The 20248-nt window shown below is 32.6% G+C and overlaps 2 protein-coding genes across 6 annotated transcripts; one reads left to right on the top strand and one right to left on the bottom strand.

Annotated features, from left to right (window-relative positions):
* Window positions 1-13961: 13961 nt before the first annotated feature.
* On the top strand, window positions 13962-15982 carry LOC148181086 (proton-coupled zinc antiporter SLC30A2-like). Of its 4 annotated transcripts, none has more exons than XM_088043627.1 (6): window positions 13962-14220; window positions 14378-14610; window positions 14656-14769; window positions 14820-15136; window positions 15186-15595; window positions 15648-15982. In XM_088043627.1, the coding sequence occupies exons 2-6, from the start codon at window positions 14482-14484 to the stop codon at window positions 15794-15796; spliced, it is 1119 nt and encodes a 372-aa protein (XP_087899753.1). In that variant the 5' UTR covers window positions 13962-14220; window positions 14378-14481; the 3' UTR covers window positions 15797-15982. The 4 variants fall into 4 exon arrangements, with proteins under 4 accessions (XP_087899753.1, XP_087899745.1, XP_087899741.1 ...); XM_088043619.1 differs by having other exon boundaries at window positions 14328-14610; XM_088043615.1 differs by having other exon boundaries at window positions 14325-14610.
* Window positions 15901-17695, bottom strand: Stlk (Ste20-like kinase). Of its 2 annotated transcripts, none has more exons than XM_088043646.1 (6): window positions 17343-17695; window positions 17062-17294; window positions 16835-17016; window positions 16602-16781; window positions 16112-16327; window positions 15901-16066 (listed from the first exon to the last, which is right to left on the bottom strand). In XM_088043646.1, the coding sequence occupies exons 1-6, from the start codon at window positions 17511-17513 to the stop codon at window positions 15993-15995; spliced, it is 1056 nt and encodes a 351-aa protein (XP_087899772.1). In that variant the 5' UTR covers window positions 17514-17695; the 3' UTR covers window positions 15901-15992. The 2 variants fall into 2 exon arrangements, with proteins under 2 accessions (XP_087899772.1, XP_087899764.1); XM_088043638.1 differs by having other exon boundaries at window positions 16112-16339; window positions 17343-17694.
* Window positions 17696-20248: the final 2553 nt, after the last annotated feature.

Raw genomic sequence — 20248 nt, 5'->3', positions numbered from 1 at the left:
TTTGATCTAACCTATTTTTTATTCGTTCGTATAAATATGTGTAAAATTTGCTAGATAGACACCAACATAAATTTAAAAAAAAGTACTTTTTAGTAATTTAACTTCTTCATAAAAAATCAGAAATTTCAAAAAAACTATATTTTTAAGACAGAAGGAAAATATTTTTTACTTGACAATGAGTCTTCAATTAAAAGTTTTGCATCTACAATATATTGGGTAGCTCTATCTGTAAATCCATCTGACAGTTTGAGGTCAGAGGTACCAACTTGTAAGGAAAAGCAGTATTAGACTCGATAATTTTCATAAATATTTAAAGATATCAAATAACATAAATATTACTCCATTAAAAGTTAAAAACTTTTTCAAAAACCTATAAAAATTGTCTTTGGACCACCTTCCTATTTAAAAAAACGTGCTTGTTGTTATCTGAAAATGATTTCTATCTGATCTATTGTGCTCAACAAGGTGTATCATTTCAGTTTCATACATTGAGAGTAAACGAACCGTATGATTACTTTGAATGTTGTGGAAGTTGTGAACTAATAGAAGGTGGGAAATATAAGTTCAGGCAGCTGGCAAAGTAACGCACCTGGCGCCCCCGACATATACAGGGGTGACAAATCTTTCCACGCCCACTTGATTCTTCATGCCGTGACTTTTCAAGCCGCCACGGATTTAACATGATCTCTGTAAATAATGTAGGCTTAGCCATTTTACCAACGGATATTTTTGAATAATAGCCAGCAGTGAATGTTTCATTGATTAATAATATGGTATAATAAAAGTAAGTAAAAGTATGAACTACCTGCACCTATCTAAAGTTTTTTATAAATGGAAATATAATAATAAGGATGTAAGAAAAGATCTTTTATTATGGACACAAACTAAAGCTTCATTTTATAAAAAAATGAGTAAAATTAGATTTTTATTTTGTTTACGATCTGTTGGTGTTATTCTCTGTACAGAGTATTTGATTAAAAAAAGAACAAGACCACATTAGCAAAACTGTAAACAGGCAACTCCAAGCCGTGGATAATGGGAATGACAAAGCTTGGGGTATAATTTAGCATCGGAAAGCGGATCGTGGGACAAAACAGGGTGATGTATGACTTGGACCTCCCACTGAACAATTTGCCAACATTATAGCTGGACTAATGGTAGCATTGTGTCCTGTCTTCCACTCATTCGACTTTAGGGTTTAGTCAGATGTTAAATGACACACTGCATTAAAATTGGTCGCAAATATTATGAAAACAACACTCTCTAATAAAAGTTTCGAATGGATTTAATAAAATAGCCACATCCAAATGACATTGCAGACCAAATCACATTAAATGAGCATCGAACCTATATTAAATTACCGGTAAACTGTTTAGAAAAGGTGAAGCACCCTGCTGAGGAACACTTAAATGCCTAATAGGCTGCTGGTGACTTGCAGATTAGACCTTGTTAGTTATTGTTATTGAAACCAACCTAACCGATAATCGCTGTTATTCATTCTTCTTATTGAAATTTTAAACCGACTGGATTTCTTAGCACCACTTTAAGTAGGGGAAACCAAAAGTACAACCGAAAAATTATAAAAATGAAAATAGAAGAGTTTGGAATTAATTTTCTCGACTTGAAAACAAATTATATTAAAGAGCTTTCACAGGAACAATTGAAACGTTGATTTCAGGAACTTTTAGATTTTTTTTGTTTTATATCACAAAATTATCTCCCTCTTCAAGCACGGATTTTATCTTTTTCCGTTTTATGGCAGTTTGTCGAGCCAGCATCCGTCTGTGAATATGTTTGGCCACTATCCAAACAGGAAATATACTGCTAAATTTTCCTAAACGGCGTTTAAGAAGAGTAGTAAGGACTAACGCTTGATTTTATGATAATGGTCGATCCCACAGAGACTTCTCCAGGACAAAACGCTTACTCAGTTTCTCCTATTCCAGAGACGTAATTGTCGAATTAGCCCACCAAGAAATTCGACAGTTATACTTAATAGCTATTCCCCATTGTCGTTAAAACATTTTCTGAAGATAGCGTGCAATGTAACTAGAATGTAATTATGTAGAAATTGGTGAAAAATACGTGCTTTTAACACTTTATGTGCATTTAAGGAATAGAAAGCTGCACTGCTCTTGCATTGTTATTGTGAAATAATCGTACAGAGGTTGCATTTCTTTGATGTATTGTGACGAATTGCTGCCGAAAAGTACGCTTATGCCATTAATAAAATATATGTTGGGAATTGACTAATTTGTAGCGCAAAGAAATTTTTTTTACTTTACAGGGAATGAAAATTTTGTGTATTTCTTCAAGAACTTTGATACAACGGTATATCAACTCCAAATTTTATCTACATACAAATATAAAAGTCATGACGTAAAATTAAAGCTAAGTACATACCTACTTTCCTAATTATTTATAGAAATTTAATGTTTCTTGCATTTACTCCACAATTCTTAAATCTTTACTAAGTCATAATTTTGCTATAAAAGATGGGGTAGATCTTAGAAGTTTAATGACTAGGAAAACAATAATAACTTTCAGTGGTTAAAACGACCAATTTGTTACCCAACAATCTTTAATTTTATGTCGATCCAGACGGCACGAAAGATCGGTTTTTCGTTTGTGCTCTTTTATCCGATACAGAAATCAGTTATTCATTCTTCTTATTGAAATTTTAAACCGACTGGATTTCTTAGCACCACTTTAAGTAGGGGAAACCAAAAGTACAACCGAAAAGTTATAAAAATGAAAATAGAAGAGTTTGGAATTAATTTTCTCGACTTGAAAACAAATTATATTAAAGAGCTTTCACAGGAACAATTGAAACGTTAAGCTCTTGTATTGAAATTACCAAATCGATTTAAAACGCTAAACGGCGTGGAATTTCAATTCTATTGGTAGCTCTGCTTATGTGTCAAATTATCTCTTGATCAGTTTGGGAGTAGTTGATGTCATCGTTGGTAAAAAACTTTAAATTTATTAGATAATAAAGCTACCAACTCATTTCAAATTTCAAAGATTGTATCGACTACGTTTTGGTTAGATCATGTAGTGTTTCTATGAATAATATAATTTTAAAAACTATTACTAGATTTAGGTACCGATCTACTAAAAACTGTCATTATTTTTTTGTGTTTTTGAAAATTTTGTTTATAAAGAATCATCCACACCAAAACAACATAATGTTTCTTGAAATGCTCTTGTTCTTTTGTTCCTGTAGTTGGTAAAACGAATAATAACTCACTGGAACTTTCAGAAACATTTTAAGAAGTCCACAACAGAAACATAAAAATTATTGTTGCTTTGGTGTAAACGCTCCTTAAGAACATTATTATTTTTAAAGAACAGTGGCAGCCAAAATTAACTGGTCTTGAAAATATTTTTTTTTAAATTTAGTCGTGTAAAATCGGATTTCAAATAACAGCGGTCCCATAGTTCATCGAAACTTCAGTTTTGCTCTGCAGTCATTTTTTGTAGGCGGCAAGTTTAAAATGCGACTCTGTGATTGGTCGATCAGCAAAACGAGTTACACAATGGATTTAGTTATCCCTAAAAAACAAACCTAACGTTTTGTTTTTGTTTTTTTAAGAATAACTAAGTCTGAAATTTTTTGAAAGTAATCGTAAAAAGTGATTAAACAATGTTACTTTTCGCCAGTTTGTCTAATGTTGTTAAATATTCATTGTAGTGCGTTTTTATTGCTAAGTTAGGATAAAGCTTGTATGAAACAAGAGAAGTTGGTATCTTTTACCAAACGATGTGTTATCGACTCAATGGACAATAGCACTCATGAATCAATTCTGCTTCTGGTTCCGTAAATCGCTATTAAAAAACTTTCAACTTGAAAGGAATTTTAAAATACCTAGTTTATTAAAACATTTTTTCTGCATCACCAATTTAATGCTTTTGGACTCTACCAACATACAAAATTCACTGTATGTCATGTATTGTTGTTGATTCTAGACAGTAGCTTGATTGCACATATTTAGAAAAGGTAAACACAAAAACAAAAAAAGCATTGTCGCCTCCAAAAAACATATTTAACATTCTTGAAGAAAATTTTGAGGGCTATCGAGATAACCATCTTCTATAAATAATGAAACAACTGATGTCTTTATATGACTATTTGAATATAGATGAGACTACTTGAAATTTAATACAACGTAGTCTACACCGCATGCAATTTTGTTATGTCGAGGCTTTCTAATTTAAATAATCACATTCATTAGTACAAAACTCATCAGCGCCATGCGTCTTTAATCATCAATCATCTAAAACCGAATTATATGATAACTTGATTAAATAGAGATTTTTTTAGTTTACGAGACAGGACTGCAATGTCCTGGCGTCGGTCCTGCTTTCAGTTCGTGTGTAGGCGGAGTCGCCACAAATTGCAACACTGCGGCCAGCGATTTCGCCGCAGTTCCAAGTTTTTACGACCCTCCAATTTGCGACGAAAAATGGACTTAGTAATGTCGGGTAGTTTTCCTTACGTCATCTTATGTTGATTGGTTTTTTAATTCCGGAAAACACATCACATCCACTCCCAATTTGAAGCTTAGCATAAGTAATACGATTACAAATTCCTGTTAGAAGCTTTCTTTTCGAAATGTATGACGGTGCAATGTGGAGTGGCGATTGTCTCTAAAGCACCGCGATCACTGATAACTTCCAACTCATTGGTTATTCATGACTTTCTTTTGATTTACCGATAGTTTAATAGAATATATTGATACAAGAATGGTGCAGGAATTTGTAATCGCTTTAACTATTTCACGTAGGTCGCTTGCTAAAACAAAAACATTGCTTCGTGGAATCATGCTAATCCCATAGACCCTTCAATATGTAGATACACACTTGTAAACAATCAATTACACTTATGATGATTCAAAGCTGATTTTATGTTAATGGCTCTCCTACATGAGCAAGGGCTTTCAATATAGAAAGATGAATTTTTAGCCTGAAGGGGCGGAGTGATGCTGCCTCAGTTTATTTATTTATAGTCTGGTTATCAGTGTTCAGTAATCGTATATTTCATTTGTCAACAAGTGTAATGAGATGCGGGCACGCGGCGCGCCCAGGGCGGGGCTCTTAAGCAATTATCAACACTGCAGGGGCCAACCACCCCCAACCGCAATCAGGACAGATACAATCCGCAGGACGGCTCGATGACTTTAATGGTTTCCTTCTTTTGTGATAATACTTCGAGCAGATTTCTGAATCGGAAATAGCAATTCACAACGCTCCTTTAGCTTGATAGACCCCATTTTCGTTATGACGTTTTATAGACCTAATATAAAAGCTTTCTAACTGTAATAACAGTAAATTAAATAATTTAGTCAATAGATATTCTAAAATCTCTAGAGGTGTTTAAAAACTGTAGGTACAATTTATAAATAAAGACCATAGTGATCAATTACAAGCAATTTTTATTCTTTATCGTTCAGCTTTATCTGTAATAATGATTAAAGTGTTGCTCAGAAAGATTAAAGATAAAAAATCATTAAGAGAGAATGCTTCATTTAGTGACCACAAAACTAGATGTACCTATTTGTCTTTCTTATGATGTGTATTATGTTAATATGTACATACACAATACACACTATTTAAAATTTCAAAATCAAAAAGATTGTCAAAACAGTTGTACGAAACAGCGCTAATCTTCTAATTAAATTTACATGTTACTTAAGTACTTCTTTTAGAAACAATAATTTTGATTATTGACTTTTAGAAAATTACTTAGAATTTTGTGATAATTGTTTTTCTTTTACCTAAGTTCTTGATTGGCATCTTCTCTAATCTTTATATTTACAGAATTTGTATCTAGTAGGTGTGTCCTTTAATCTATGGAAGTTTAATGGGGCTCTAAAAGGAAAAATCAGTCGCCTAAATGCTTACATCTGCATCAGACCGAAATTTGACATAGCAATATAAATTTTATAATAATTGTGACTAATTGATTCAATACAATTTTGAATAGGTTTATCTTTGTAATTTATAAGCTTTTTCCTACAAACTCACGCAATTTTATTTAAAAGTAAAAGCGTTAGCAGAGCTATTTCTCCGAAAATTAGGATTGAATGCAGATGTTGAGTTTTGCATTTAAAAGGTTGATCTGCTAAAATCATAACGGTAAATTTCAGTTTCGAAGCAACTATGCATCGGTCTCACTCGTCTCACTTCTGGGTAGGTAAAGTTTGGGGTATGGTCAAATCGAGGGTCAGATCATAAAATAGTAAATAAACCATAAATCTAACGGAGAAGAAATGCAGCATTAGTTTGAAAGTTCTTTGCACAAATATTTCACAAACAAAAAAGAGACACATTTTTAAAAACAAATGTTGTTTTTTTTATAAATAAGTTTTGCTTACATAATAAGCAAAATTAGTTTCAGGTGTATGATCAAAAGGAATTTGAAATAGTAATAAAACTTATAAAAACAAATAATATAATGAAAAAAAAACACAAAAACACAAAAAAAACTACAAAACCAAAAAAAATCTACTAAAACAAAAAGAAAATACAAAGAAAAAAATAAAAATATACAGAAAAAAACATGAAATGTTTACTCAAACATAAAAACAAAAAGAAAAAACAAAAAATATGTGAAAAGCCCACTAAAGGCATGTCTTTACCATTTCGGGTAACATACATGACATATAAAAGTCTTTTAGTTTGATTAACATTACATCACAAAATTCTTCATCCTTGAAAATGATATCATATAAACACCCACCCCTTTGGAGTCCAAACTATGAAAAAACAGTATCTTCTTCTCGTAACTAGCAATTGTCTTTGGACTTGATAAAAATACTGATGGTTTTTGTTTAGTGAAATCATGTTTGCTCCAGTGATCAAACAAAATTTTATTTTTTTGCAACAATTGTTTCCTGCGGTGTCAAATTTTCGAGCCTATTGTCGCCTATCAGCCCATCTGGTAAGGCTGCCAAAAATGGATTGTTCCGACATATGAAGAGTCCACCCGGGAGAAATTTTGCTTCATGTGGGGGTGAATCTCCACAGTTAATGTCCAGGTTCAGATTTTTTAGTTGTTTTGGACAACATCCTTGTATTTGTTACGCGAAATTTTGATTTCTATTATTCCTGCTGCCACCTTCGCTCTACTTGTACTTGGTCTAATTTACAAATTCTACCAAAATTACTAGCCGTCAGTCTTTGTTCTCGTTTACAGTGCCACAAAACACTGTTTCTTTGATCCGTTGTGGCCAATGAAATATTTAAAACTTTTTCCGGTGTTTTCTGCAAGTCATTTAAAAATTTTATCTTCTTTTCCTCAACATTAAATCCTTTTAATACCCAAAAAGGTAGAATTATAGTTTTCTATCCACGCCGACGGGTCGAAAACTGACCACTTTTGTTATCAAATTTAGAATCAAGTATGGATCAAGAGTGGCGATGATTTTCTTGATTTTTAATTTGATAATGCACCCGCCTTCGCCCGGAAATTGCACTGCATTAATTAATAAAGTTAGTTAAAAGTTAGTTGACCAAAACTATGTTGTAAATCAACAAATCGCCACACAAAAGAAAATAATTACTTTGCGATAACCTTTATTGAGGGTTTTACACTGAGGGTCGTCTTTGCCTAAGGCGAAAGAAAAAGACAGACATCATTCCGAAATCGCTAAAATTTCAAAAGTTTAACCAAAACTACAGCCGCCCTAATTAGTGAATTGACTTTTTTCTTGCGCCAATCGGTTTGTTTTGAAAATGTGTAGCGTTGTTACTAAGTCAAATTTTAATAAAGAAAAATATAACTTTCTAAAATCGAAAAAAAATATTTATAAAACCAAGATATAAATCTCATAGGGTAACGTCTCTACAACTTTTTGTGCTCTTTCAAACACAAAAAACCGCATCTAAATAGATCTTTTCGTTTTCGTGCAATTTTGTACGAACTTTTACATTGAAACGCCCTATCTTCAAATATGGATAGTTCAACCTTAAGCGACTCAAATATTTATTATCCATGTTAAATGTTTTTGAAAACCTTCTGCATTGTATACTGCAACATCCTGGCAATACAGACACTAGGTAATCCACTGTCCAGCTAAAGTAATGCATTTTTTTTTTCAAAAATGTTAGTTTTTTTTAAATTGATTCCTAATGCATGATTATTTAAACAATTTTATAAATTTCAGATCAATTTTTTTTCAAAAAAGAAACTTGTAAAAAACGGCGAAAACCGCATATTTCTGTCTATCGTAGTTTTAGAGGTATCTATGAACCAAAATTTCTAAAATACACCGAAATACATACAGGGTGTCTCAAAATTCGCAAATTCCGAGTTCAGAGCATTGTAAAAAATCTCTTCAGTAGTTCAAATGTAAAAAAATAAAGATTCTGGACTTCCCCACAAAGATACATTTTCTTCAAATGCAGGCTAAAAATTCCGGTGTTTATTTATGTTATTTATGGTGTGGTTAATAATAATGTATAACAATTTTTTTTTTGAAAAATTTGCTTTATTTTGGAGTAAAAATTTTAAATTTTTAATTTTTTAAAAAACGGAAAGGCAACGTGACTAAAAATTATTCTGTTACTATGGATACACGCAACAATAAATTTTGTCAAAATCTGTCACCCTGCTAAATTTTAAATTTAAATAATAGAGTTTTATATTTTTCAAAGAATGAATACGAGGACATGTATTTTTTATTGAAAGCATCAAATAATACTACTCATTTATTTTGAATACCGGATTTCAAGGTCATAATTTGTGACAGTCGTGGAGCTGTGCGACAAATTTAAGAGGATTTATGTATTGAAAAGAATCACGAACAGGTCTTTGGGTGTTCCAGTACTCGTTTATATTCAATTCAATGGATAAATCTTCTCAAATTTGACGTAGAGCTCCACAAGTTTCACAAATTATGACCTTGAAATGCGGTATTCAAAATAAATGAGGAGTAGAAAGGAGTTTGACGATTACCAGAAATTTCAATCGCTTCTAATTCAGTTATTTGTTAACATACGAAAAAAAATCGCCCAATTGTGAATTCTGTGTCAACTTCATCGTGAAACGAATACAAAAAACTTAAGTTTGCTTCACAAATAAACTATTTTAGGAACAAAAACGACGTTTAAAGTAGTATGTAGTATGTCACCAAATTAGATCTCAGATCAGTAGCTCAAATAGTTTACAAGGGGAGTCGAAAAACCAATAATTCAATTTCTTCCATCAATTGATTGAGTCGAAAAACCAAAAATTCAAAATCTTCCATCGACTGATTGATTCGAAATTTTGTTTTTAATCAACTTTTGAATTCGGAATAAATAAAACCATATTCTTAGCAACAATAATGCGAAAAAAACGATGACAAAAACTGCAAAGAAAATTTTGCTAAGTTTTAGATTCTGGGTGAAATGCAAATGCAACACACAAGATATTTTAGCCATTTTAGTTGTAAAAGCATTAACGGCGCAACTGCTGTAAACGATTCTATTTTTTCCGTTTTTCATATTTAATTCCACAAATACTTATATGGAGTTTATTAGTCGGTGTCTTTTGCAGTTAATGTTCCTAGAATAATACAAGCAATATTCACTGCTATGAATAAAACATTATCAATTATGATTATGACACTTTTTTTTATGTGCTACACGTCACTGTAGATATGCAGTTTTGGTAGTGCCTATCTACAATTTAAAAGGAAGCTTGATCTAATCTTAAGCAATTAAGAACAGTAATCTTATAAATTGTAATTGCAAATATTGCATAATTTTTGGTGAAAATTTTATTTTATTATCATTTTCTGGGACAATTGGTAGCAATTGTCAATTAACTTTTCCAAATAGATTTAACTTGGCTTTTAATAAATAAATAATCACTTAAGATAACTAAAAACTAAAAAAGGAAATTAAAGTAAACAGCTTTAGTTCAACTTGTTTGTAGGTTTTTGGCCACAAATTCGATGGCTTCCTATCAATACCCACCTATCAGAATTCGCAAGAATTTTCACTCATGTTTCTGAAATCGTGTATTGCTTAAGAAATTTTTCCATTCAAAGTTAATTATGATTTCAGACAGTGGTGCGGCTCAGTCAAAGGGACACTCATTTCATTTCAATTATACGGGAGATATGTGGCAGTTATTCCCATGTAGGTAGGTGGGACCACATTTGAATGTTAACGAGGCCGAAATCTGTCAAAAGTACCGCTTCCGCTGTAGTGCCGCCCGACACTTAGGGATTACTGCACGCTGTAGACGGCGAACTTATTGTTTTATTGCCTAAAGTTTGTTACTTTGTCTTTATGTCGGGATACATTTTTCATTTTCAGACGTGCCGCTCTTTCTACAACTTTTCAATTCAATTATTATTATTGTCGGAAATACATTCACCGACGACACCTTTATTTATTGTGCCGCCTAATGGATTTTAATATGTGAATCGTTGGAATGTTAGAGACAGACACGTGATGGATTTTCTTAATAAGACTTAATTCTTACGAGTTGAACAAAATTATCCGAAATGTATTTACAGGCGATTTGAAATTCAAAAATATGTGTGGGACAACGTTTTGAATGCAAGAGCAGCAGTCACTGAATGCATTCAAGTTGAAATTCTGCGAAGGAATAAAAATTGTATCCAAAATTGTACAATAAAATATTATAAATTATTAATAACTTCCATTTATCGATATTTCTTGAAAAATCATTTTAATACACAGTGCAGTGCATTACTTTATCACTGAAACCTATTGCAATCTAGATCTTTATTTTCCCATGTCATAAAAGTAAACGTAAACTCCCACAAAACGAAGCAATAAATAACGCCTGTCCGAAAAAGATAACATTATTATAAGAATAAGAAACCGTAATTCATATGACCAAAGTTGGCAGGATACTTATGACAAATAGCAAATCGCCGCCCTCCAGAGATATACTATCTATTATCTGACAAAAACACATGTACTTTGCAACCTCTGACCAAAACCCGCCCACGCTACTGGTCATTATTCTTAGACATGATTAAATGCGGAAAATTTATAGAAAAAAAATCAGATTTCGTATAGGTTTTTGTATATGTAAAGATACGAAGAAAAGTTTCTTTCTTGGTGATAGGTCTAAAAAGCATATTCAAGTCTAGACAATACCACCCCTTTCATCTGTCACAGAGTCGGTAAGCTGCAATCACAAGCTATTCATATCGAAACCATTTCTAATTTATTTATGAAAGGAAGTGCATTTGCCGATAACTACTGAATTTTAATCAATGTAAGTTTGATTCTTTCACACTTAATATGTGTAGAATGTTCTATTTAATAACTTTTGGAAAAAAAATCTAACTTCGACACCAACTATGTGACACCAAACTGGCATTGAAGATTCATTATTCTTTCTACTAAATTATAGCCCTGTAATAAAAAGCATAAAAATATAAATCTCCAAAAAAACCATTAGGACGTACAGCAATTATGATTAATGCTTGCTTTCATTTCTTGTTACTTCCATAGAAACAACAATGCAAAGCTTGAGTGGGACTGCTGAAGCCGTCACATTTACATAATTTGACAGAGAAATTTACTCCCTGACTAATTTATGACACTCGAGGGTGAGTTTATATAACAGCCCCGTTAAATGTGCCATAATGCCTTTGAGCTAGCAAATTAAAATTAGAATTAGAATCTCAACCACGAACGCTATTCTAAACCAGATTTGCAATTCCTGTTTCCGGCCATTTCAATCCATAAATGTTCTGGTTAGCATCTGGAACGACGACATAGCAACTCTAATTACCTACACGAGAGAAAATGTTTCAAATTTCATATTGTTGAAATGTACGTAAATAGGGATCAAAGCTGTGCTAAATGACGTGTGGTTTTTAATTTTACGGATTTGTAAAGTAAGTTTTACCAAGCGAGCGTTGAAACGACAAAAACACTTAAAGCATGCACTAGTAGGATGATCTTTTTTATTATTCCCCAAGAAATCGTTATTGGTGCATTATTTAAAACTACATTTTGCATTGCACTTGTTGAGTAATTTTGTCACAACAACTGTTGGAATTATAGTTATACAGGTGTCTGGAAAGTGGCGCACCTTGATGGGACGTACCATCTGATTACCAGAAAAAAATCCAGACTTTTTGTTTTTGCAGTAGAATCAAAATAAAATTAGGAAAATGGCAACATTGCTGAACTGTTCTCCCAATAATTTAAATTTAAATTTTCAGTTTTCAAAGCCATAGTAACATTGCTGTCCCATTGTTGGCGTTAGTCAGGACGGCTCATGAACGAGTAATATGTAACTATGGTTTCATGTGAACGATGCGACACTGATCGACATTGTTGATTCAAAAATCTTGTGAGCAGTTTTCAACTATTTTTTACAAGATTTTTTCGTTTTTGCACCATGCTATTGCGCAAAATGTCCTTTAGGTAACAAATTCGTTTGAACGTGATATTATTACACAGAAATTGTTAATTTCAGGATTTAAGTTTTACTCTTTAATCCATCATATCTCGAAAAATTGAAGACATGGATTTTTTTTTAACATTTTTCCAGTGATTTATGGCATTGTCCGATGATACAGTATCACGGTCGTGCGTGACATTCCGGACATCTGTATGTATGTAGATACTAATAATAATAATCAAAGAATCATTGGGGAAAAAAACAACGATTTTTGAAAAAGTCACAAGAGAATGGAAAATAAATAATTTGAGGTAAATTCGAAGAGATTGTGAAGTGAGTATAGAAAATTCAGACAAAATCTACAGAGAATCTAGAAAAGCCAATGCAAAAGACAATTTAGAAAGAATGCATATAACTAAACAGAAACCAAATAGAATAGAGAAAAAATGTTCAAAGAGGATCTAGAAAATTTAAACAAAATTTGACGAGAGAAAAACTGAGGTGAACATACAAATGTAAATTTAAACAACATCTAAGAAAAATCTAAAAAGTATCTACAAAATTAGATTATTGAGAAGATTAAATAATAGAATGGAAAAAAAAATTCTAAAAATCGAAAAAAACTAGAAATAATATACCTAAACTATTTAATCTCAGAGAAATCTAGAAAGAATCTAAAAAAGATCTAAAAGGACTCAAAGAGAATCTAGAGAAAATGTAGAAAATCCAAAAAGAATCGAGAGACAAGAAACTGTTACAAAAATTTAAAGAAATTACAATGTGAGGGCCCAATTTCTCTCTGTTTTTGCAGTAGGACCAAAATAAAATTAGAAAAATGGCAACATTGCTGAACTGTTCCTCCAATAATTTAAATTTCTAGTACATATTCGAAGCCATAGTAGCTGTTGTATTGTTGGCTTTAGTCAGGTCAGCTCATGAACGAATAATGTAACTATAACATCGACATTGATGATTCAAAAATCTTGTTTTCAGTTTTCAGCCATTTTTCACAATAGTTTTCCGACTTTTGTTTGCACCATGCCTTTGTCTGTTAGGTAACAAATTCGTTTGAACAGAAATCATTAATTTTGGCATTAAATTTTTGCTCTTCAATCTATCATATCTCGAAAAATTGAAGACATAGATTTTCTAAAACATTTTTCATGTGATCTATGGCATTGTTCTTTTGATACGGTAGGTATCATGGTGGTGCGCGACTTTCCGGACATCTGTATGTATTAATACTGATTTCCCTTTTTTATGCAACCCAATATTTTCTCATGAATTAAAAATGATTATTCAGACTTTAGTTTCATTTTGGAGTAGAAATAAAAATTCGAGTTTTTCATCATGATTAAAATAACTTAAAATAGATATTTACCTACACCAAAAGCTGTCCAACGTTTTTGACAAAAAATAATATTTTTTTTAATTTTTATTCATTTCATATTGATATTATATATTTTCGATTCGTTATTTTCACAAAAAAAGCATTCGCCTTTCATGAACTGGGTTTATTCGAACTCCATTTTTATTGCTTTGAGCACATATGCAGCAGTAAAATTCCCGTGTATAAGGGGTTGCCTAGCCAAATGTAAACAAAAAGCTGAAAATCGGTAAAACTGGTTGACGTTGACAAATTGAAACCCCGTGTCAAATATAAAATTTATGCAACAATTGTTAAATCACAATAAAATTGAATAACACAAATCACCGTTCGTGGAAATTTAGTGAAAGAGCCATGTAGGTGCCTGCACATTTAAATCTAACATCAATATCACATGTCAATATTACTTACAATCGTTCTTATCATTGTGGATTAATTACACAAACACGTAGGTATTGTGGCACATTTTTGTTGTAACACAAAGATAAAATCGTCGGTTTTAAATAACTAAATCCCGTCTGTTTCCTCTGATAAAACAATGAATCTTTAAAGAAGAATTCACTTCAATCCTGATTGTACTGTGATTACGCTTTTTATGGAGACAGTTTGTCAACATTATGGTGAAGACGACGACGAGAAGTTTTTACTTGATGATGAAAATACCTCTGGAAAGAAGTGTTCAGTATGTGATGGGAAAGCAAAAATTAGGATGGCAGGAAACAATGTGTGGGCTCTCAACACAGCTTTAAATAGTGAGATTGATGCTTTAGGAACTCGAATTAGTGGTGAAATGGATGACCACGTAGATATTCTAGAAGACTCACCACTTTTAATCAATGTATTGTTTCATCTGTCTGGTTTTCTTACCAAGTCTGTATTCTAGGATTGTTATCAACCAACTGATGAATTCCACTGCCACAGTGTATTAGTCCAAAATGAAGACCAAAGAGCTTGGAAGAAGTTGTTGATAGCTTCAGTATTATGTTTTTTATTTATGGTAAGACACTTGCAATCAGTCTGTTGAAGACGTAAATTTTTTAACCACAGGTGACTGAATTTATTGGTGGGTTTATTGCTGGGAGTCTTGCTGTGATGACTGATGCAGCTCATCTTCTCTCAGACTTCATAGGTTTTTTAATTTCTCTCTTATCAATATGGGTTGCACGTAAGCCTTCCAATAAAAATATGACTTTTGGTTATCTCAGAGCAGAAGTACTTGGTGCTTTCTTAAGTGTGCTAACTATATGGTTACTAGCAGGGATCTTTGCTGTTCTTGCCATTAATAGAATATGGAAAAATGAGTATGATATTGATGCCAATACTATGATGATAGTTTCCTCTTTAGGTCTCGTTGTAAATATTGTGTAAGTTTCCAAAATATTACCAAATAAAATGTAATGAGATCAATTCTAGGATGGCAGGTGTACTGTTTGGTTTTTGCCACAACCACAGCCATGGTCTCCAACAGTCCCACCAAGTAGACCACAGCAGTTCAAATATAAACGTGAGAGCAGCTGCAGCTCATGTTTTAGGTGATATTTTGCAAAGCTGTGGGGTACTTATCGCAGCAATAATTATCAAGGCCTTCCCAAATGCTAAATTAGCAGATCCTATTTGTACCTTAATTTTTTCTGTAGTTGTAATTGGTACAACTGCAAGAGTAGGTAAAGACTCAATTTGGCTTCTCCTAGAAGGAAGTCCAAAAAATACAGGAGAGCTAGCATTTGAGTTGCAAAGCATTACAAATGTTAGACATCTTCATAATTTACATGTTTGGACACTGTCGCCGGGAAAAGATGCCGTTTGTGTCCACTTATGTGTTGGTAAGTATCATTTAAGCTGAAAATTATATGAATTCTAAAGTTTTGTTTGTAGATAAATACTGTGATCGCGACCTTATTCTTAAGAAAGCCAATTCTATAATTAAGAGCAAGTTAAATGTAGTGAGTTGTACAGTTCAAGTGGAAACATACAGTTCAGAGTTAATAAACACTTGCAAGTACTGTCAAGCAGTTCCTTGCTGATGGTATTCTTATCAAGCACGCATTCTAAATCTAATCATATCAAATTTCACTTTGCTAGTTAGAAAAAAAGCTGCATAATTGATTCTAGAGATAAATACACACTATGAGCTCTAATTTTTTATTACAAACGTTTCTACTTAAAATGTAGCAATTTTGTAATACTGAAATAAAGTTACGTGTTTTCAATGTGTTTTTTCTAAAAGTCCCATTCGCAGGAATAAAGTTCTAAATCGGCAAATTGTTGCGCAACATCCAAATTAGTGATTTCATCTAAAAAAACTTCTTATTATTTATTTCGCTGGTTTAGAACATCACCTGTGTGAACTGCAACTCGGCTGTTCAGTGGCATGGCAGGCTTCAATAAATCCGGCAAAAATAAGCCCTTTTTTGTTTGTTTAAAAATGGGATGAGTTAAAAGTTGACTAGCTGTTGGACGGATTATCGCTTCTTTTTGGAGACACAGCGTGGAAAGCTCATGAAGGTCTTCGGTGAAACGTCGGCTAATGACATTGTTACTTATATCACAGTCACCTGCAGAAAAATCTATAACGTGTTAAAACTTGAGGTTCAAATTTCGCGCTTGATTTTATTGGGGATAAAAGCAAAATTACTACAATTTCTAAACTCATCACTTTTCAAGTGACCTCCAGAATTCTGACAATTTGCTGTGGTCTAAACGTCAAACTGATTCAAATGTGAGGTTAGCAAAGTTCCCACCGCAAATTGAGGCGCGAAATTTGAAATTTCATTTAAAGGTTTTTGAGGGTAAGACTGTTATAAAGGACTTCTACTAAAAATGAATTACCATGGCATTCACTGTTGTCATCAGTTGGTACTGTGGTACAATCTAACAACTGTGGAACGCACCCTCGTACTTTCTCCGTTAACATTAAAGTTGTTGAAACTCCTGCAAATGGTTCTGTACCATTTGCAAGTTCGCAGATAGCCATACCTACACTGTAAATATCAGACTTCTGATTATACCCTACAAGTCATAATAACCACTACATTCTTAATGCTACCCTTGGCACAAAATACCTTGTAAGTTCTGTTCAAGCAGTTCAGGACTAAGCCAGTTCAAGTTTCTGGAAGTACTGGAGGGAAATGAATGAATATGTTTCTGCCACTTCCCGTTAAGAATAATAGGGCAAGCATAGCGCAGCCCTGACAAACAAGCTTTGCCTGAAGCTGAAATTAAGATGTGACCAGCTCTAATTGATCTAGAATTATAACATTAGCTTGGAGTTTTTAAATAGGAGTCGAACCTATGTATAAATCCTTTTCGGTGTATATAATCCAATGCGTCTAGTACATCTCTAAGAATGAGAACTATTGCTGGCTCTGGGAGCCCCTCATTAAAATGTGTATTTAAAAGATCTCTGCATGAACCAAAAGCCATCAATGGGCTCACCACACAAACTTCCTGTTGATTCACAAAGGCTACAAAGTATGTTATAACGTGGGGATGCTGTAGTTGTTTAGTCAAAATAATTTCTCTCTAAAACATGAAACATCAGTCTTTGGATTTATTGAATTTAAATTCTACCTCTACTAAGTGAGCTTCGTGCTTAATCCTATCCATATTAAACCGTTTTACGGCTACCAATTTCCCCGACTGCTTGTGTTTGGACAGGTGAACAACAGCCATACCTTCAAAACATTGCCCCAAAGTTGATATTGTCTCATATGATGATATGTTTGCTTCATAATTGATCATTTTATCTTCGTACGTTGTATATAACTGTATATTTTTCTAAAGTTTCGTCAATGACATAATTTACAAAGTTTGCTAATGCGACATAACCTATACAATTTGACACTGACACTCTTAGATTTTGACACTTGTGGTTATCAAGCTCTAAAGCTGGCCATACACCTGCATAACATGCGTGTCGACTTGCTCGTCATGCATGTATGACGTTATATACGATGTACATGGATGACAACAAGGCTTTAACCACAAACCTACAAGCATGCTTGTCATCGAAGTACGCGAAAAGCAGTGAAGGCAATTTCCTTCTACAGTAAAACCTGTATAAAACAGCACTGCAAGGGACCGTCCGAGGTTTCCGGTTTAAACAGTTTTTCGTTTTAGGCAGTTTTCTTTTCTATGCAAACTTTTTTTTTAATTTTAACATCAAATGCTAATTATTTGTCGGCTTCTCCACACACTTCCAGCCAACAATTTGAAGCTTTAAAATTTAGATGTTCAACATGTTCGGCGTTAAATTTGGCTTGCGATTGTAAAAGTAGACCTGATACTAATACAGTGGAACTTCCCTTAAGCGGACACCAATGGAGGTCAAGAATTTGTCCGCTTAATAGAGAACCTACAAATTTTCAAAAACGTACGTTTTTATAATAAAAATCTGTACTTAATAAATAAAGCGAAATTTCAAACGAACCACTAATTTATTTTGAAGAAAAAATTAATGAGAAAAGTACAGTGAAACTCTGTGTAAATCATTAGACATAAACAATAAACATGCAATTTTTGTTCTAACTGAATTTGGAGGCTGAACTCCGTTTCCGCACCTTCAAAATCATTTAAAACAGGAAACATTATTATTATTATTCGAATCGAGAGTTTTCTAGAAATATATGCGTTTTGTATGAATGGGGTAAAGTCAACAAGAACGAATCTGAATTTTTATAAGTAGTTCACCGAAATAAGTGTTGTTTTGATTCTGACTGTCCGCTTAATGGAGACTTTTTCGGGATAAATGGTGTCCGCGTCCGCTTAATAGAATGTTCGCTTCTGAGAAGTTGAAAATACACGAAAGCTTATGGAATTATGCCGGGGAATTCAAAACTGTCCCCTTAAGAGAGGTGTCCGCTTATTCGAGGTGTCCGTTTGGAGAAGTTTCAATGAATTGCCTTTATTTTACAGTGTCACAATGTCATAAGTTGTTCCTGTGTTGTATGTACTAATTTGTACCTAATAATTTCGAAAAATTGACTTCAAGTTGAAAGTGGAGAAAACTATTTAAAAAAATTAAAATTAGCAAACATTCTAAGGTAATTTGTTTGGTGTCTTTTAAGTGGACATCCTTTTAGACATACTTCAGTTTCTGGAGAGAAAATGGGGAGAAATAGATAAAGGCTTAGACTATGTCGTCAGCTTAAGTCGTTAAGTTTTATTTTGAATTTTTTTAACGCAGTCAAAACCCAGCAATTTTTTTCATATTTATTCTCAAATCTGAAACTTTAAAACTTTGGGATTAAAAACAGAATGTTTCTTAATTCTGAAATAATAACAAAAGTTGCCCAACAAAAACCGGGAGAAAAAGGTGAATTATAACTTTTAACAAAGATAGCTTGAAAAGCGGGGTAGATCTGATGTCTGCTGAAGAGGCCTACTAGTACAAAATTCAAAACAGAGTAAAATGTTTGAAAAATGTTAATTTAAAATATAGCTTAAAAACAAAGTAAAATGATAAAAAACAAAGTGTTCTGAAGGGTGAATTTATTTGAACAAAATAGTATTCACGTTTGATAAAGCAGGGTAGATTTCATAAAATTTTGACTTTTTTAAAAAACAGTGTAAATTCAATAAAATTTTACTTTTAAAAGAGTAGCTTTAAAAACAAGACAAAATAATTGACAAAAAACAAAAACAAAATGTTCTCAAAACCTTCAAAATTCAAGTGTTTTTAAAGGGTGAATTTTCTTGGCCGAAATCGTATTTATATGTATGTGTGCTGAAATGGCCTAACAGAAAAACAGGGTAAAAAGACGAATTTAAAGTGTTTTTAAACGGTAACGTTTCTTGGCGAAACCATATTCACGTTTGATAATACAGGATGTATCTCTTAAAATTTTGACCTTCTTAGTAGTTTTCTACCTAAAAATCGCACTTTCTCAGCATCTATTTACTTCGCCGCAACACCATTTTCACAGTACAAAGATATCACAAAAATTACCAGGAGTTTCATTTTATTAGAAGAGAACTAGTTCATGCATGAACATGAGTAGAAAAATAGCTCGTCAACTTTAAATTTTCAATATAAAATTGGTTTTGGTTGACGTTCATAATTTTACAATAACACGTTACTGTATTGTTATTGGTTAAGATGGCATAGAGTTGATAACTTGATCACCAACAGAAAATTAGTATTGAATCTTTTAAGCCGTCAGGTTTTGGATTTAAATTGAGTGTTAATCTTTTTATGGATTTTAGAACAAACTAAATTATTTCACAATCGGCATTATCTTTGTGATTGCGTAATTATTGTCATGAGCGTAAAATGTGCTAAATAGTACTTCTTGTCAGTCTGTCACAATTTATTGGTTAGAACAATTATTTATTGGCCGGCTTGAGTAAACAATGAAATAGTCAAAAATGTACTTTCTAAAAAGTGTAATAATTATATTATTTAAAAAATTATTTATTATTATTTAGAAAAACTAGAAAACTGCGCATATTTCTTCATTTTTAGAAGTAATAATTTG

Source organism: Gnatocerus cornutus, chromosome 1 (genome assembly GCF_029298725.1).
Source record: "Gnatocerus cornutus isolate USDA-ARS CGAHR chromosome 1, icGnaCorn1.1, whole genome shotgun sequence".
Classification (NCBI taxonomy): domain Eukaryota; kingdom Metazoa; phylum Arthropoda; class Insecta; order Coleoptera; family Tenebrionidae; genus Gnatocerus; species Gnatocerus cornutus.
This window is presented reverse-complemented; position numbering and strand designations above follow the sequence as displayed.

What these genes read in the sequence shown, in the direction of transcription:
- LOC148181086 (XM_088043619.1), top strand. Translation starts at nt 14,368, where the DNA reads ATGGAGACAGTTTGTCAACATTATGGTGAAGACGACGACGAGAAGTTT. An exon ending in ACTCACCACTTTTAATCAAT is followed by an intron (nt 14,611 to 14,655) that starts GTATTGTTTCAT and finishes TCTGTATTCTAG; the next exon opens with GATTGTTATCAACCAACTGA. An exon ending in TTGTGTCCACTTATGTGTTG is followed by an intron (nt 15,596 to 15,647) that starts GTAAGTATCATT and finishes TTTTGTTTGTAG; the next exon opens with ATAAATACTGTGATCGCGAC.
- Stlk (XM_088043638.1), bottom strand. Translation starts at nt 17,513, where the DNA reads ATGATCAATTATGAAGCAAACATATCATCATATGAGACAATATCAACT. An exon ending in GCTTGAACAGAACTTACAAG is followed by an intron (nt 16,782 to 16,834) that starts GTATTTTGTGCC and finishes TATGACTTGTAG; the next exon opens with GGTATAATCAGAAGTCTGAT. An exon ending in TGACAACAGTGAATGCCATG is followed by an intron (nt 16,340 to 16,601) that starts GTAATTCATTTT and finishes AACACGTTATAG; the next exon opens with ATTTTTCTGCAGGTGACTGT.